The sequence below is a fragment of the Triticum urartu genome, chromosome 7A, assembly GCF_056163025.1.
Source record: "Triticum urartu cultivar PI428250 chromosome 7A, HENAU_Tu73, whole genome shotgun sequence".
Lineage (NCBI taxonomy): Eukaryota > Viridiplantae > Streptophyta > Magnoliopsida > Poales > Poaceae > Triticum > Triticum urartu.
In genome coordinates this window covers 531887919-531906944 of record NC_141879.1, presented here as the reverse complement: position 1 = coordinate 531906944, position 19026 = coordinate 531887919, and the positions used below count along the sequence as shown (strand labels likewise).

General features: G+C 44.1%; 1 protein-coding gene across 2 annotated transcripts; it reads left to right on the top strand.

Annotated features, from left to right (window-relative positions):
* The first annotated feature begins 843 nt into the window (after window positions 1–843).
* LOC125523534 (ABC transporter G family member 42) lies at window positions 844–17385 on the top strand. 2 transcript variants are annotated; one of them, XM_048688557.2, is made up of 21 exons: window positions 844–1429; window positions 5435–5889; window positions 5994–6070; window positions 6902–6955; window positions 10995–11085; window positions 12072–12373; window positions 12500–12781; window positions 12868–13184; window positions 13265–13425; window positions 13523–13638; window positions 13714–13870; window positions 13961–14098; window positions 14187–14362; window positions 14486–14833; window positions 15098–15388; window positions 15474–15557; window positions 15664–15797; window positions 15913–16140; window positions 16222–16393; window positions 16502–16756; window positions 16843–17385. In XM_048688557.2, the coding sequence occupies exons 1-21, from the start codon at window positions 1062–1064 to the stop codon at window positions 17110–17112; spliced, it is 4476 nt and encodes a 1491-aa protein (XP_048544514.1). In that variant the 5' UTR covers window positions 844–1061; the 3' UTR covers window positions 17113–17385. The 2 variants fall into 2 exon arrangements, with proteins under 2 accessions (XP_048544514.1, XP_048544515.1); XM_048688558.2 differs by lacking the exons at window positions 844–1429; window positions 5435–5889; window positions 5994–6070; window positions 6902–6955 and adding an exon at window positions 10353–10829.
* The last annotated feature ends 1641 nt before the right edge of the window (window positions 17386–19026 follow it).

Genomic DNA, 19026 nt, shown 5'->3' with positions numbered 1-19026 from the left:
GAGTGGAAGAAAGCTTTGCTGTGTGCGGCTCATTCGGCTTGGGTTGCAGCGACGTGCAGGATGCAGTGCTCACCTCCGCGACCTGGGCTATGGCAACAGCAGCTGTGGCAGCACGACGGCATGTGCCTACAGTTATACGGTATGCATGGAGCTCACTGTGGCGTGGCGCGCAGCCGGCGGCAAGCGGACGGTCGAGCAGTGGCACTATGAGACGAGTGGGGTCAGTGCTGCGTAGGAAAGTAGAGGCCGGGAGCAGCGCAAGTGCCAGCAGGGTCACGTTTCTTTTCTTATCCGCGATGAGCTTTAACGGCAGGTTAAATATATATGCACGATTGGTCATGAAGCTGGTGTATGCATGTGCTCGTACGTGCTATCTTTTGATGGGTTGTTGCTGCATGTAAACTTTTTTTTTGACGGGTTGCTGCATGTAACCTTAGCTAATTAGCTTTGCCTCACATATGACCGCACCATACCATGTGCGCATGCGTATTCGGGTATTCGTGTGCTGTCTTGTATGCGTATACACCCAATACACCCGGCTAATCATACATGCATGCAAGTATTGAAATTTTGGTCAAAAATCACATTAGGGGCAAAATGGTCTTTTCAAGTGTCATTTAACACCGTTATGGCTCAAAATAGATGGAAGTGTTATAAAAGACATAAAATTTAACCTTAATGTTAGATAAGGAAAAAAAATATTTTCAGTGTCAAATAGGGAAACAAAATTTAAAACAGTATTAAATAAGGAATTCTCTCTAATGTATATCACCACATCGCCAACCTCACGCGCGACTGCATATAAGTGCGGCTGGCGCACCACCCCCCGACTCTGCCCTCAGCTAGCCCAGTCGCTCCTCGTCCTTCTCTTTTCCTGCTCCCGCTCTCATCTCGGCCTCCCCTTCGCGCGCATGGACATGCCACTCGCCGCGCGCAAACGCAAGCCGATCGAGCTAAGCTAGCCAGTGAGCAGACTCGCTCCCTGCCGGCCGAGCGCTATCTTACCTTACGCACGCAGCCCTCCTCCGATCGCGCGGGACAATCAAAGCCGGCCGAGCGCGATGGAGCGGGTGTGGGACTCGGGGCGGCGGATGAGCCGGAGCATCAGCCGCGGCATGGGGGCGGAGAACTGGGGCGTCGACGAGGCGTTCCTGCACGGCGGCGGCGGGAGCAGGGCCGGCGCCGACGACGACGAGGAGGCGCTGCGGTGGGCCGCCATCGAGCGCCTGCCCACCTACAGCCGCATGAGGACCGCCATATTCTCGGCCGAGGCGCCCGCACAGGGCAAGGGGCAGCAGCAGCAGTACAAGGAGGTGGACGTGCGGAGGCTCGACGTCAGCGACCGGCACGAGTTCATCGAGCGCGTCTTCCGCGTCGCCGACGAGGACAACCAGCGCTTCCTCCAGAAGCTGCGCGACCGCATCGACAGGTACGTTGCTCAGCTCAGCTCAGCGCCCGTGCAGTGCAGGCCGCGGCCCCCGGCTTCATCCAAGTTACAACTTCTTCTTCTTCTTCTTCTTCTTCTTCTTCTTCTTCTTCTTTTTGCGAAATACCACTTTGCAACTTCCTTTTCTACCTTTGATTTATTCAACTTAAACATAGCAATCCACTTGAGCAACCCGTTTGCAGTTACTCATTTTTTTGCTCATATTCGTGTGCTAAGTACTCCTTCTTACCTCACGGTGAGGTAAGAGGTAGAGTAGATCTGAGGCGTTGATTTTATTAAATGATGGGAGCTAGTAAAAAACGAGTGTAAACTAAGAAGGTCACAGCCGGTCATCTCTTGCCATGAGAAAATCGCAGGAAAAAAAGTCTCCTCTCGAACCTCTCATCCCAATTTAATCTCGTGTCATGTCATTCTACTTAGCCATGTCCCGTTTGTTTTATGAAGTTCGTCATTTTACACAACCATGCAAACCACTGTGATGGCATGCCTCGTTTATTTTACGAAGTTCGTCATTTTACTTAACCACAGAAGTATTCTACGATGAATACATTATGGAGAGAATAAAATCATTCCTATATAATCTTGTACTCCTTCTTTCTCAGTTTACAGGGCGTGCGCATACCCCTAGGTCCTCAATTTGGCCAACCTAATACAAGTCATATATTACAAAAAATATACCAATATAAACTTCGGAGTTTGTACTTTCAAAAGGTATATTTTTTTGTGTTATATAGTTTGTATTATGATGATAAAATTGACAACCTAGATATACGCACATGACTTGTAAACTGAAACGGAGGCAGTACTGTATCACACTATTCTCTAGCATCATGATAACAGCAACATTTAGTGGCTTTAATCGCAAAAATAAGGAATGCAATAGCTTCCTTTTCCTCAGTTTTAGTCACATAAATTAGGAATGCAATAATTTCTTTTACTCGGATGCTCTATATATGGTTATGGTAGTAATATTTTTATGATTTTCCTTTCCTAACACTTACCAAATATAAACGGTGGGTAACCTATCACCTCTAGTGGATGACCTATTACCTCGCGAAAGGTAATGGGTCACCACGTTCAGTCTTGATCCTTGAATGATACGTTATGAACAGTCCAAAATACTTGGGGCCATCTTAAATATGTCTTTTTTGTTTTCATGGGGAGTAAGTCTCCTTTTGTTATAACTTACTAGCAAAAGAATCAGTGCATTACAACGGGAAAAAAATCATAATCTCTAATGGCCATAATCATATTTTGTTGCATCGCAAGATACACTACCACTATCAATTTCGCGAAATCATGAACATTTTTTAGACTCGTGAACATATTTGAAATTGTGAACATTTTTTAAATTCACAAACACTTTTTTAAATCTTCAAACATTTTTCTAAAATCAAGAACATTTATAAATTAATAAAATTTTACACTATTTCCAAACATTTTTTTAAAATTGTGAACATTTTTAACAATATTCTTAAATGTGCGAATATTTCTAGAATGGGCGAACACTGTTTTGGAAATTGGTGGAATAGTTTTCAAAATTCACGAATTTTTTATTTAACAAGCATTTTTTGAAATGCATGATCATTTTCTGAATAAGCGAACATTTTATAAATTAATAAAGTATTTTATAAGTCACGAACAGTTTTTGAATTCTTAGGATATTTTTCCATTCATGAACATTTTTTGAATTGGTGAAATTTTGTTCAATTTCATTCACATTTTCTAATACATGAACTTTTTTAAAAAATCATGAACATTTTTTTATTTCAAAAATATTGTTTTCCAAGATTTTGAACATTTTTTAATAAGGAAACATTTTTTATAAAATCACATACATTTTTTGAATCCAGAAACATTTTATGATTATTAAACATTTATTTCAGAATTCCTTTTTTTATTTTTTCGAAACTTTTTTGAAATCCCAAATTATTTAATGTAGAAAAAATGAAAATGCAAAAAAAATGAAAAACGAAATTTAAAAAACAGACTGTCCGGACATGGGCCGGCCCAAACGGACGCGCTGCTTCTTCTCCCAGCGCGCAGAGCACAGTATATGAGGTCCCTACTGCATGGACTGGCCCAAGCGGAAGATTCCCCTATGTGAAGGACGTGGAGTTTCTACACCCAGGAGCAAATGCTCCTGGTGTGAACAGTAAAATCAAATAAATTCAAAATAAATTCAAAAAATTATAAATTTTTTTTGTGCCACACTTTCACAAATGTTTGTTGTGCCTACAAAATTTCATCGCAAAATCACATTGATGGAAGGCATGGTAAAAAAAACAAAATCGATGCTCTGAAAATGTTACTTACAAAAGCATTTTGGAGCTCTGATTTTGTTTTTTTTTGGCACACCTTCCACCAATGTGATTTCGCAATGAAATTTTGCATGCACATCAAACATTTGTGAAAGTATGTCACAAAAAAATGTCAGAACTTTTTGAACATTTTTTCTAGTTTTTTAATTTTACTATTCATACCAGGAGCATTTGCTCCTGGGTGTAGAAAGGTACTTCCGCTATGTGAAATGTTTTTATCACTTATATGTGGCATTGGAAATTCTCAAAAAAAAAAACTTATATGTGGCATTGATGGGTAATATTTTGCAACTTTGAGGACAATTTTGTGACATGCCGCAAGAAGCAATAACCCTTTATTATTAGGTATAGATATAGATAATCTAAACTTTGTATACATCAACCGTAGAAATAGTGAACAGGTATTCATGATCCTGACTTTCAAATTTTCAAAATTCGGTCATGGCTCCACCACTTCAAAACTGGTAATGGTGCTCCCGTGACTGCTGCAGTTACACAAGTACAACGTTGCGTGCTCACTTGGGTTTTCATCTCCGTTGCTTGAACTGTGTCGTGGCCGCGGAAGTGCATACAATCATATATTTGAGTTTCATAGCGACATACGAGCACTACACTAGTAATAAGAAAAAGACGCACTTTGTGCAAGATTCGAAATGAAAGGGTCTCTGATCTTGCATGTATTATAGAACACCGCAGCTAGCTTGCTCCCAAAGTTCAATGGAGAAGGTGTCAACAGTAACATAAATACTTCCATTTTCTTGTGTGACACATAAAAAATAACAATTCACCCACACGATTAAATAGTTTATTCATGCTCAGTCGTAATGTTTCTAATAAAGTAATTAAATTGATAACACTAGTGCAAAGCCCACAACTTGCTGCATGTATCATTATTATACTCCCTCCGTTCCTAAATATTTGTCTTTCTAGAGGCTTCAAATGGTGACTACATACGGAGCAAAATGAGTGAATCTACACTCTAAAATATGTCTATATACATCCGTATGTGGTGACCATTTGAAATCTCTAGAAAGACAAATATTTAGGAAAGGAGGGAGTATATTTTTTATGTTTGTTTTGAAATATTCATATATATAGTTTACATTTTTAGTGGAGTTGCAAAGTTCACATGTTTTTTATGTTGAAATATTAGTTTTTGGTACATTAGTATTTTTTTCTTGCATAGTTAAGGCATTTTTAACGATCACGTCTTTTGTGATGTTACAATCTTAATTTTGTAACTTGTTAATCTAGTAATTATTGAACTTTTTCCATTATTTTCTACTCCCTTCGTTCCTAAATATTTGTCTTTCTAGAGATTTCAACAAGTGACTACATACGGAGTAAAATGAGTGAATCTACACTCTAAAATATGTCTATATACATCCGTATGTGATAGTCCATTTGAAATCTCTAAAAGTACAAATATTTAGAAATAGAGAGAGTAGTATGCCTTTCTGTGAAGAGATATCTTTTCAGTAGGGAACGTGTCTTCCCCCATATATCCATGACTATTCGTAGGCCCAATTGTAACAATTGATAGATCCTTGATTTAATGCGTAAAAGTTGTTCTATTCAGAGTGATGTGCCTTATTATGGATTAGTTTTAGAACAGAGAGAGGCAAGGGAAAAAAATTGAGCTGAAAATCATCACACATCCATGCAGGGTGGGCATCGAGCTACCGACAGTGGAGGTGCGGTTTAAGCGGCTGACGGTGCAGGCGCAGTGCCAAGTAGGTAGCCGCGCGCTGCCGACGCTGCTAAACACGATGCGCAACATTGCAGAGGGCGTCCTGGGCCTCCTCGGCATGCGGCTGGGCCGGCAGACGACGCTCACCATCCTCAAGGACGTCTCTGGCACCGTCCGACCCTCGAGGATGACGCTGCTGTTGGGACCGCCGTCGTCGGGGAAGACCACTCTGTTGTTGGCCCTGGCCGGCAAGCTGGACCCATCGCTGAGGTGCAACGGCGAGGTGGCCTACAACGGGTACCCGCTGGACAAGTTTGTGCCGCAGAAGACGGCGGCGTACATCAGCCAGACTGATGTGCACGTCGGCGTGATGACCGTTAAGGAGACACTTGACTTCTCGGCCAGGTGCCAGGGCGTCGGCACCAAATACGGTAAGTACACCGGCCTTCACCAAATTCATGGCCTTGATGGCTTGGACAAGTGATGGTGAATGATTAAGGACTGTAATGATGGCAACAAATATATTCTGCTACAGATCTCCTGACCGAACTGGCAAGGAGGGAGAAGGAGGCTGGCATCCGGCCTGAGCCGGAGGTTGACCTCTTTATGAAGGTATTAAGTACTTCCTTCAATTCATATTAGTTGTCGTTGGTTTGGGTTGGAACGAGTATTTTTTTAGAGGAAGGTATTGAGTAGCTAATATTTAGATGTGAACGGTCTTCTCACTGCAGTCTAGGCTACCGAAAGCACGGAGTTTTGAAATATTGTTACCACACTGCAAACATAAATACTATTAAGTTATCAACTTAACAATTGAATGAGTTTTGGTAATAAGTTAAACAAAAGTATTTAACTGGAATAATATCTCAAGTCGATTATGATATAGTTTCATCTTTTTTTTTAGTTTGCTAGGCCCATCTAAAATAACTCTTGTGCCCATATAGAATTCTTAAAAAATGGGTTCAGTATTTAGGAATAGAGAAAGCGAAGGCCCAATAGTTATATGCATGTCGTGACTTCCATTTTCTCTTTTCAATTTTTATTAATCCAACTACCAACAGTTTTTGTGTAGTGCTAGCTCTTTTTAAATAGTTTGGATTGCTTATCACATGTGTCACATGGTTGTGTAGTGCTAGCTCTAATTCTTCACACCACACGCATGAGATAAAGAATTGACCATGTGATAGACACATATAACTTGCTGATGTGGCATGCTTAAGAAAAACAGATACTGGGTTGGAGTGTCTATTTTTGGAATAGAGGATGACATTTGTGTTCGTTAGAGGGTTCGCAAGAACGAAGCATCCTATGAAATGGGCTTATTAATAATAGGCCAGTAGCTACCTCAAAAAAAGAAAAACGCTAGTAGCCAACCATGATTTGCTTCCAATCATACGTTTTCTGCAGCATGCACTTCAATGATGTACTTTTTTTTATCTCCAGGGCACTTCAATGGAAGGAGTTGAGAGCAGCCTCCAGACAGACTACACTCTTAGGGTATGCCTTTTTTCTATTAGAGCAACTTTTAGCAATTTCTTAAAATCGAGCCTTTAAAATTATTTTAAAGTGCAATACAATTTCTAGAGGTTAAGGGGCAACTGTGCAAACTTAGATTATCTAAACTGCAAGCTTCGTAACTTTCTTCTCTCATGTTTCTCCTATGTGTGTCCACATACAAATATTTCATATATGGCGTATTATTAACAAATAACTTTCCTTGCGCACTTCAAAAACATGCAAATGCATCATTTTAAAATTGGAATTTAGATTTAAACATTATTTGTATGTAGATTATGTCGAATTACACTTAAAATTGAAGCATACTTATAGGTTACATATGGATAGTCTTAAATACTTCGACTACATAGGATGGTCATGATGGTCGTCATCGGGATTCTTCTTCCTCTGCCCCTCCAGATCAGCATGGCGGATGGTGAAACATGTGGAAGTATGACTATGGGACTTGGTGACAAGATCCCATTCCGGTCAGGTGGGGCACTCCTTCTATTCCTTGGCCTTGACGCGTGACTTGGCAGCGACCTCCCATTCCACATATGTGGCGACGGGAACCATTACACACAAGTGGCGAGCTCCTTCTTGACCTCGACCTTTACGTTGTCCATCTCCACGACGACCTTGGCTGCATCCTCCAGCCCGCACATGTCGTGGTCTCATCAAAGTTACTGGCGTATGAGTCGACAAGGGAGGAGGAAGCCACAGTGAAAGGAATTAGACAAGCCTCCGTACGAGAGAGGCTACAGCGGGGGCGCAACAACATGTTGTTGTCATAGATGAGGGCCTTGTCGGAGTCATCGTGAGGCAGGGTGCATGAGGAGGAAGCATGTACAGCCACACATATGAACCACGCGACTGTGAGAGAGAGGGCGTCACGGTGACATGCCTCAAGCGGTGGTAGAAGCGACTTCAGATTTGGGGGAGCGGGAAGGGAGAAGAAATGTGGCAATGTCAGAGGTGTCAACGTTTTATAGGTGCACACGGCGGACAACTAGAAAAGGAAGGGATAGCGAAAAATGGGCGACATGCAAGTGAAAAAGGAAAGGATGAAGAGAAACCGTGGAAACACAGGTGTGAAACATGGCAGTCATACGGATGGTGTGTTTTATGATTGCTCGAGCCTTGAGAGAGGTACAACGACGGGAGATAGATTGTTCTACCATGCACGGGATATCACGTGCATGTATGCATCCTCAGACGATGGATCAATGCATGAGATATTTTGAAAACATCCAAAAGAGTAGCACGAATCTTAAAGCAACCATAGACGATGGATCCATGCATGACATATCATGTGCATGATAGATTGAAAATAATAAATCTAGTGGAGAAGGTATGTAGCGGCAACAAATCCGTTGTTCATATCAACCTCAAGATTGATGCGCTGCTTATAGTTGTATAAGACGCCAATTGATCTGTGGGATAAATGCCGGCCAACATCAAATCAAGCAACATCATTGTTGCCAAGATCGTCGCCATCACCACCGGCCAAAGCACCACGATCACCATCTTCATCAACATTGACCGAAGAATGGTCACTTTGCTTCCCGGAAGCACCACCGTCTTCATTGGCCGAAGCATCAACGTCAACTCCATTGGCCGAAGCACCAACAGCTCCATTGTCGAAATCTTCACCACCACCACCACCACCGCCTCCTCCATTAACAAAACCTCCACCACCACCACCTCCAAAACCCCAACCACCATTGCCGAAACCAACACCACCTCCACCCCCTCCACACCATTGCCGAAACCAAAACCACCTTCACCACCATCATCATTGCCGAAACCAAGACCGCCTCCAAAACCCCCACCTCCTTCATTATTGAAACCACCACCACCGGCCATAAGATTTTGAAGATCTATCCTTCTCCGGCACATGATCTCTATTCTTTTCATCTCTCAAAATTCTCTTGTCATTGGATCCATGCCCTCCGGATTCATCATCGTGAACCGGTCCTCCTCAGTGGTCTTCTCGCCCCCCCTCTTCTGCTCCTCAAGAGCAATCTTGTGCTCCTCGAAGGAACGCATTCTCTCCCACTTTTTTTCTCTTTGTGTTTGTCTTCCTTCTCGGTCAAGGTCACCTTGGTGTCCAAATGCTTCACCAACATAGTTTCTTTGACCTTTACCATGTCACTAATTTGCTCCCTCAAACTAGATGCCTCGGCTGATTTCTTCACCCTCTTCATGTCCTTTTTGGTTCCATCCGGTTTGCCCTTGTTTCTTCCTCCCTTTGGTGCATCATCACTATCATCATCGTCTTCCAAGTTAACGAGTGCACTTTTCTTTGGAGGAGCTTCGTTATCCCTCAACCTCCATTTCTCACTATCTTTAAGCAAGAACCAACAATGTCGAATCACGAATGGCTTGCCCTTGAAACCTGGGCTTTGCTTCAATCTTTCAGGGGCAATGCGATCATACAATTGGAAAAAGAGGCAAAAGTGAGCACAAAATGTCATCAAATAAAACAAGATCACAAAAGTGGAAAAGAGACAAAGACGAGGCGGCATAATCGTCAATCGTGACACCACTTGGAGGTTCATTCCTCACTTGCTCCAAGCACCAATCCACCGGCTACATGTTTTCTTGATCACGTCCCAACGACCTTGGATTGATTTCAATGAACGACCGGACATGAACAACAAGAGCTTATAATATTTGTCCTCGATACGTTGCCAATATTTCTTGAAGCTTTGATCTTTGCCTGTCACTGCATCAAGTGACACACTCTCCTGTGCTCTAATCAAGCAAACATCCCCCGTCTCCATGTAATTTTTGGTTCTTTTTCCAAATTTTGCTTGGCTAGCATTGAACTCCTCCTCCTCAAGCTCTTCTACTCCATCATAGCTATCACCCCCTCTCGTCCACCTTGTCTTCAACCTCCGGTTGCATGCCCGAATCGAAAGCTTCAAGTGGAGCACTCAAGTTCACCATGTTCTCCTCCAACAATTCGGCATATGATGTATGAACATTGTAGGTACAAAATCCGACGGTCGAAACACTATTAAGCAATCAAAGTTGAAGCAAAGTTCACTGGAGCAAACCAATTTTTTATCTCTTCGATGATTGATCGAACATGTTGTGGGCGTCGGTGGAGTCGACAGGATCGCGGGGCACATGGCCTGTCAAGGGGGTTGAGGAAGCGCTCGTCCTCGCCGCCTTCTTCCTCGGGCCCTTCGATTACGACTTTAGCCGTCCGCTCGAGGGGGTGGAGGAGGCGCCCGTCCTCGAGCCGAATATGCAAGTTCCTGCAAAATAATTTTTAGGACATGCCGTTTTACAGGGCGGTCGGACGATATTTCGTTCGGGTCCCGTTAATCGGCGGTTATTCCAGAGGAGGTGGAATTTGCAGGATCTACTAGTAGAGATGCACTCAGTGTCCACAAAAGACTGGAGCTAGTTTTAAATTTCCTACTGACATAGGGGGCTATGGAAGATCACCGATGCCACACTAGCGCACTCCGCCCCTGCTTGCTGCAGTACCCAGCGCACTGCCGTCGCCACCAGATCACCGATGCCACACCAGTACACCACCATGCGTCGATCACCGCGGCTCTCCCAGGGCCGTATACGCGCATACGGAACGCCAGACCACGCTCGAGCCACCACGAGCCCCGCGGCCGAAGACCGAAGACCGCCGGCGGCCTCGGCGCGGGGTGCCGGCGCGGCACACAGACTCTGGCGAAACGAGCCCCCCTCGAAGCCAGCGCGAGATGCCACCCACTCGTCCTGATGATGCCAAATTGCCAATGGCATGGCCGGATCAGCGCAGCGCGCCTGCGACTGAGACCATGACATGCCCATGGCCTGTTTGCTTTTATGCCCGGCCAAAACCACTGCTTTTCCTGCATGCCGGGTAAGGGTTGCTTTCAAGCCATATACCCTAGTTTGACGCGAGTTAACAAATGAATTTAACGATATGAAAATTTACCGTGATTACCTTGATGGACGTGCACGTCATAATGTCGAAATGTTTGTTTTCGACTGAATTTGTATTTTATTCATTTTTTGCTGGGAGCAGATACTGGGGTTGGACATATGCGAGGACACCATCGTCGGCGACCAGATGCAGAGGGGCATATCCGGTGGCCAGAAGAAGCGCGTCACCACCGGTAATCACTCGTCATCATCGTGTCATGCTTATTTCATCATCTGTCACATGCTCATGCAAAATGACCAAAGAAGGTTGAGCTGCTGCTTCCAGCATTGGTTTCTTTCCTTTTAGACTCCACTAAGGGGAGAGAAGTGCAGAGGGACATCAATTTGGATCTAGGTGGGAATTGGAAGGCCCTCCTGAAAGGAGTTTGCTAAACATGTTGGTCTTTCTAGACTACGTGGTTTAGGTGACAATACAGTTTCTTGAAGCGTAAGAACGACCGCCAAGATCCAACTTCTAGATCAACTAATCGCGACGCTGACATGCTAGAGCTTCTTGCCTGTTCTTTTAGGCTTTAGCAGCAGCCTATGCCATAGAATTACTAAGTAATGAAAATTTACTGACCAAAAGTGCTGGGAATAACATATGGCCGAAAATGTTCATGGGGATTTAACATTACGGGCAGGTTGCAGTTTACATATGTTGCCACTTGCTAACTGATCATTCTTGCATTACTAGTTTTTCCGGCCTGTTCTGCTTTTCTAGAAACAAGACAGACCCATTACATATTTTGTTTTCAAATTGCATGTTGTATTTATTCTTTATGAAAGGGCATCGCTTCTGCCAATTTTCCGAGAAAAGAAAATACATTCCACATAATTGAAGCCAAAAGTACAATCCGGAAAGCATCTTGTTCTTAGCTCAGAAATGTAGACCAATGCGAAAGCAACAATCTTAAATCATTTCAAGCGGATTTTGTGTTGAGGGGTCAATTGTTGGTGTCAGCATGAGATTGCCTGTTATCGAACTGTATTAATTTCTTAATTAAAAAACTAGAGCTCCTGCCAGGTTCCTTGAAAAATTGTAATTATTTACAATTACTATTATTATTATTATTATTATAGTAATAGAGTAATAGTAATTGCTTGATGAATTAGGGAAATTCCAGAACATTGCCAGGATGCATGTTTTTGAAATAATTTTGCTCATTCGCATTTGCAGGAGAAATGATTGTCGGTCCGACAAAGGTGCTATTCATGGATGAGATATCAACTGGGTTGGACAGCTCCACCACCTTCCAAATTGTCAAATGTCTGCAGCAGATTGTGCACTTGGGCGAGGCCACGATCCTCATGTCCCTCCTCCAGCCAGCCCCTGAGACCTTTGAACTCTTCGATGATATCATCCTCCTGTCAGAAGGCCAGATTGTTTATCAGGGACCCCGTGATTATGTCCTTGAATTCTTTGAGTCCTGCGGCTTTTGCTGCCCAGAGCGCAAGGGCACCGCAGACTTTCTTCAGGAGGTAACGTCAAGCAGTAGCCTAGTTATTACTATGTTCCTGAAAATACCATGTCAATTATTATTTTTGAAGGGATGAATGTTCCACGTTATGATATAAATGGAAGTGTTGTATCTGTCTTATTCTCAGGTCACATCAAAGAAGGATCAGGAGCAGTACTGGGCTGACAGGCAGAGGCCATACCGATATATTTCAGTCTTGGAATTTGCACAGAGGTTTAAGCGGTTTCAAGTTGGGCTACAACTCGAGAACCATCTCTCGGTGCCATTTGACAAGAGCCGCAGCCATCAAGCTGCCCTTGTCTTCTCCAAGCACTCGGTGTCAACTCGAGAGCTCCTCAAGGTATCCTTTGAGAAGGAGTGGCTCCTCATAAAGCGCAATTCGTTTTTTTACATCTTCAAGACCATACAGGTGGGCATAATTTTCCTGTCCATATCGCCACTTCTTAAAATCCACAATGCAGAGGACTTGACATTATTTGTCGGTGAACTTTGAAGCTCATCATTGTAGCGCTTATCGCATCAACGACATTTCTAAGGACCCATATGCACTCAAGGAATTTGGATGATGGTTTTATCTACATTGGAGCACTGATTTTTACTCTGGTTGTGAACATGTTCAATGGTTTTGCTGAGCTCTCTTTGACCATCACAAGGTTGCCTGTGTTCTACAAGCACCGGGACCTCCTCTTCTACCCTGCCTGGATATTCACACTACCAAATGTCGTTCTCACAATCCCATTTTCAATTATCGAATCCACAGTCTGGGTGGTTGTCACATACTACACTATGGGATTTGCCCCAGAAGCTGACAGGTATCGAGGAGACAACACTTCGTTAGGTGAATCAGGAACTATCACTTTTGTGACTGCTAAATTGCAATCTTTGTCTGCAGGTTCTTCAAGCAGTTGCTACTTGTGTTCTTGATCCAGCAGATGGCTGCTGGGCTTTTCAGAGCAATTGCTGCACTATGCAGATCCATGATCATTGCTCAAACCGGAGGAGCCCTGTTCCTTCTCTTCTTCTTTGCCCTTGGAGGCTTTCTTCTGCCAAAAGGTCGATTACTTATCTTGTTCATTTTCACTTCACACCGACTTCTGCAGATCAGTGCTGCAGCTTTGCTGATTAGTCCTTTGCTCTCTATTGTTAACAGACTTCATCCCAAAATGGTGGATCTGGGGCTATTGGATTTCACCGCTGGTGTATGGATACAATGCTCTAGTAGTGAATGAATTCTATGCTTCTCGTTGGATGGACAAGTTTGTAACGGTTAGCTCACTGCAGCACTGATCTTTCACTGATTGATGTGTATGCTTTTCTAACAAGCTGTGTTAATGCTGATAGGACAAGAATGGTGTTTCCAAAAGACTAGGTATAGCTATGCTAGAAGGCACAAACATCTTTACTGACAAAAACTGGTTCTGGATTGGAGCAGCAGGGCTGTTAGGTTTCACAATCTGCTTCAATGTGCTCTTCACTATGTCCCTTACGTATCTGAATCGTAAGTGTTTGAACATTAATCTAAGTGCCTCCTGAATTCTGATAATAAAGTTTTGATCAGTATGTGACCCAGTTACTCTTTACTTATTAGCCTTGGGCCAACCACAAGCTGTTATATCTGAAGAAACTGCAAAGGAAGCAGAAGGCAATGGCCTCCCAAGAGAGGCAGTTAGCAAGGACAGTACAAGGAGAAATGTCAGGATGAAATCGAAGGATGGTTCCAGTAATGGTAAGCAATTCTGACTGAAGTCATATGTAAATATGACAGGATAAGTAAAAATTTCTAAAATTGATGAATAAATCTGTAACTATTTCAGAGGAAATGGGAGAGATGAGACTTATGACTCGGCTGGGCAATAGTTCATCAAATGCGATTTCACGAGTCAAGTCCGTTGGCAGAAATGAATCTGCTCCAAGAAGAGGAATGGTTCTTCCATTCTCCCCTCTATCCATGTGTTTTGAGGATGTGAACTACTATGTCGACATGCCTGCAGTGAGCACACCTATGCACAATTTTTTCCAGAATTGTTTTCCTTCAATGTTGTCACGTTATTATCTTAACTTCCTCCTCAATTTAAAATCTGTAATATTTATGAGCACTTTTTTATCTATATAGGAAATGAAACAACAAGCAGTGGCGGATAATAGGCTCCAATTGTTACGTGAGGTTACTGGATCATTTAGACCAGGAGTGCTAACAGCGCTCATGGGAGTCAGTGGAGCTGGAAAGACGACTCTTATGGATGTTTTAGCTGGCAGAAAGACTGGTGGTTATATTGAAGGAGATATCGCAATTTCTGGTTATCCAAAAAACCAAGCAACATTTGCAAGGATTTCTGGTTATTGTGAGCAAAATGATGTCCATTCACCTCAGGTCACGATTAGAGAATCTCTTATATACTCCGCCTTCTTGCGTCTTCCTGAAAAGATCGGAGATCAAGATATCACCGATGATATCAAGATAGTAAGTCATGTCTTTTTGCCTCTCGGAATGCTATATCTTTAGTTGTTTCTCAACTTTTATTGGAATATCAAGTCATTTTGCTACTTCAACGAGGTGAATTAAGAAGTTTCATTTGCTTGTTATAATCAGTGTATACCTCTTGGATCTTGGTGTAAATTAATTAGATGTTTAAGATTTGATAAACATGTCAAGAAATGTTCATGTAACTTGGAAATTTTCGTTTACCTTATCGAGCTCGTATCTTACATGTTTCAATGGTTTCAGCAATTTGTTGATGAAGTTATGGAGTTAGTGGAGCTTGACAATCTGAAGGACGCTTTAGTCGGCCTGCCAGGAATTTCAGGGCTTTCAACAGAGCAAAGAAAGAGGTTAACAATAGCTGTGGAGCTTGTCGCAAATCCATCGATCATCTTCATGGATGAACCAACATCAGGTCTTGATGCAAGAGCAGCAGCAATTGTTATGAGAACAGTGAGGAACACGGTTGACACGGGACGGACTGTGGTTTGCACAATCCACCAACCAAGCATTGACATCTTTGAAGCTTTTGATGAGGTGACTACTGTACATAGAAAAATAGTTCTAAATGATAGTTCCAACTTTTCTGCGACTAAGCGATAACTCACGATCCTTTCTGCAGTTGCTATTACTGAAAAGAGGAGGCCAGGTGATATACTCTGGGATACTAGGTCGCAACTCACAGGAAATGGTCGAATACTTTGAGGTACGGATAGTTTTACACGATGACGATTTTTTTTCAGTTGGAGATACCGTATAAATAGTTACAATCAGTTTTTTTTTATGTCTAATCTTATGTTCAATGCTACCAGGCAATTCCTAGAGTGCCTAAAATCAAAGATAAGTACAATCCTGCAACATGGATGCTTGAGGTCAGTTCAGTTGCTGCAGAAGTACGCCTTAATATGGATTTTGCTGACTACTACAAGACTTCAGATCTGTACAAGTAAGCAAAACATGTTTTTTGTCGCATGGACCTCTAGTGTTTTTCTCAAAGTTTATAATCAGCATAGAACTTTATGTAACAAAATTCTCACGGAATACACCGGCTGTATTTCCAGGCAAAACAAATCATTGGTCAACCAGCTAAGTCAACCAGAACCAGGAACATCAGATCTGTATTTTCCTACAGAATATTCTCAATCAATTATAGGGCAGTTCAAAGTCTGCCTCTGGAAGCATTGGCTGACCTATTGGCGCAGCCCAGATTACAACCTTGTCAGATTTTTCTTCACTTTGTTCACAGCCTTGCTGCTTGGCTCCATCTTTTGGAAGATTGGCACCAATATGTAATTACTGTACTTATCTTCATCCTTGACTCCTTAGACCTAATGTATCAGCATCTGAATTTTCGGTGCCTTATGATGCAGGGGAGATGCCAATACTCTTAGAATGGTCATTGGAGCAATGTACACAGCAGTGATGTTCGTCGGCATCAACAACTGTTCAAGCGTTCAGCCAATTGTTTCAATCGAGAGAACAGTTTTCTACCGGGAGAGGGCTGCTGGGATGTACTCTGCAATGCCATATGCAATTGCTCAGGTAAGAAAATAGTAAAACTGAAAAGCTATAATCGACCACGGTGGTAGCTAAAATAGCAAGGTTGTCATTGGCTTCTTCGGGTATCTCAAGCCTTGTGTGTTGCTTCAGGTTGTCATGGAGATACCTTATGTCTTCGTCCAAGCCTCGTATTACACCCTCATCGTATATGCCATGATGGGCTTCCAGTGGACAGTTACCAAGTTCTTCTGGTTCTTCTTCGTCTCCTACTTTTCCTTCCTCTACTTCACCTACTATGGGATGATGACTGTCTCAATCTCACCAAACCATGAGGTTGCAGCCATCTTCGCTGCAGCTTTCTATTCCCTATTCAACCTTTTTTCTGGATTCTTCATCCCGAGACCGGTGAGTTCTGTTTCTTGATTAGAATGTTGCTGCAGTTCCTTCTCTTTCGTAAGACCAATTACTTAGTTTGCTCTTGCTTTGTCCAGAAAATCCCCAAATGGTGGATCTGGTACTACTGGATTTGCCCATTGGCATGGACAGTTTATGGGCTCATAGCGACACAATATGGAGACCTGGAAGAGACCATCTCCGTCCCAGGCCAATCAAACCAGACAATCAGTTACTACATAACTCATCATTTTGGATACCACAGGAGCTTCATGGCGGTCGTTGCACCGGTGCTTGTGCTCTTTGCAGTGTTCTTCGCGTTCATGTATGCTCTCTGCCTCAAGAAGTTGAGCTTCCAACAACGATAGTAGGAACTGAAAGCCAACAGACAAGATCTCGCAGGCAATCTGGCCAATTTTTTTCCAGAGCCAACTCTTCTTTTGTCCTTCCATTTTTGCCAGTGTAAATATGGATGTATTTTTTGTTTTTGGATTCCAAATAGATACACAAATATGGTGAGGATGCACACAACTTTCCAGGCTTGTAAGAGCAACTCTTACAGGTTCTGTAAAATCCCATTCTGTATAATGACTTTAGACTGCACTGTGAAATATTTTTAGAGAAACTTAATATTCTGGTTTCCTGCCGCCCCCCCCCCCCACCCCCCCTCTCCCTGTGTCGCTCCCGCGAGCGACGGGGGAAACCCTAGCCGCCGTCCCTAGCTCCCTCCCCTCCTCCATTCTCCTCGCCGCCGCAGGCGGGACGTCCTCTCCTCCGAGCGGTGGTGGCCGGCGCGGGACGACCTCGTTGTTCGGAGACGCGGCACTGCGTGGGGCATGACGACACTGGTGGCTACTGCCCCTCGGCGTGGAGGGCCGCGCGGTGTGGCCAGTTGGGTGCAGCCGTCGTGGCAGAGGCGGCGCGGGCCTGGCGGCGGCAGGGGCCCACCTCAGGTTTCTGGATATAGCGGCTCTCCCATGGCAGGCGACGCAGGGGCTGGCCACGACCTGGAGTGGTCGGGGCGCTAGGAGTGAACCGCGGCATCATGCGGCCAGCGGCTGCTAGTGGTGAGGTGGTCCCTCAGTGGATTTGGGTTGCCATGGCATTGGTGGGAAGGGGCCTAGAAGTGCCTACTACTACACGACACTACACTTGGCTCTACACATTTACAGAGCTTACCCCTGTCCAGTGTCTGGCAGAACGTTGGGGGCTTCAATCGTCGACTCGTTATCTCCATCTCAGCCCAGGCTAACGGAGCCTGGCTTATTCAAGGGAGAGATTGGAGCCTATCAAAGCATTCTTGAGAATAAGATCCTTCGCTCCTCTTCATTCTTTACAGGGCCTCTGCCCACATGGAAGCGGGGCAGAGATGGATAAGATCACACACGAGAATAAGAAGCATTTAAAATGCCTTTTTGATCATTTTGATAGGGGGGGGGGTGTGGATAAAGTGGGCAAAACAGACCAATGGTGGTGGCCTGGATCGGTTCACGGCGGCGGTGTGCTGTGTCGGCGTGGCGGCGGCTCAGGGTGGTGTGCGGGCCATGGCACATAGGCGGTTGGGTGGTCTCCGGCGTCGGCTCATTTACGTGCAGTTTTTGTGGATGCTCCTAGATCTCTCCCATGGTTGCTGATGGTGGCCGGTCCGGCTCCTCATGCCGTAGAGCGGGTGGCTGGTTTAGGCCAGGTGCAGATCCAGGCTAGGAGCCCTCGTTGGGGGTCAGAGGTGACGTTTGGAGAGATAGTGGGAGGATGGGTAGCGCAGATGCGGTCGGGCCACCCGTCATTGGTAGGGGTGTCAGGCGTCGACGTAGTTGGCGCCCACCTTGCCTCTTCTCTGACCTGGTTGCTCCCCGATTGATTTGGTCATTCTGATCGCTGGCGGCTTTGTCAGTGGTCGGAGCTTGCCGATTGATTCATTGCACAGCCATGGGGGACCTTCGGGGCATCTTGTCTCCTGAATGCCATATGTTCTCCATGGTGTCTTGCTGGCACTCAACTGGGCTATCATTACTGATGCCCATATGTTCTCTATGGCGTCCAACTGAGAGGTTAGGCGAAAATCAGCATTAGACCCCTCTCTCCTAATTGGAATATCATTGTACAAGGCTTGATAAACAAAACATAGGGCCCGAATCTAGGTAAGAAAACAGCTTGTGCAAAATCCCATTTCTATATCATCCATGTGCCCCTTGCTCCGCAAATTCCCTCAAGTCATGAGTATTGCCGTAATACACCGTGATCACTATTTTTATAATAAAGCTATAATCATTGAAATCCCA

Coding starts and splice junctions, on each gene's coding strand:
- LOC125523534 (XM_048688557.2), top strand. CDS start 1,062: ATGGAGCGGGTGTGGGACTCGGGGCGGCGGATGAGCCGGAGCATCAGC. Junction 15,558..15,663: donor AAATGGTCGAATACTTTGAG/GTACGGATAGTT, acceptor CAATGCTACCAG/GCAATTCCTAGAGTGCCTAA. Junction 16,141..16,221: donor TGGAAGATTGGCACCAATAT/GTAATTACTGTA, acceptor CTTATGATGCAG/GGGAGATGCCAATACTCTTA.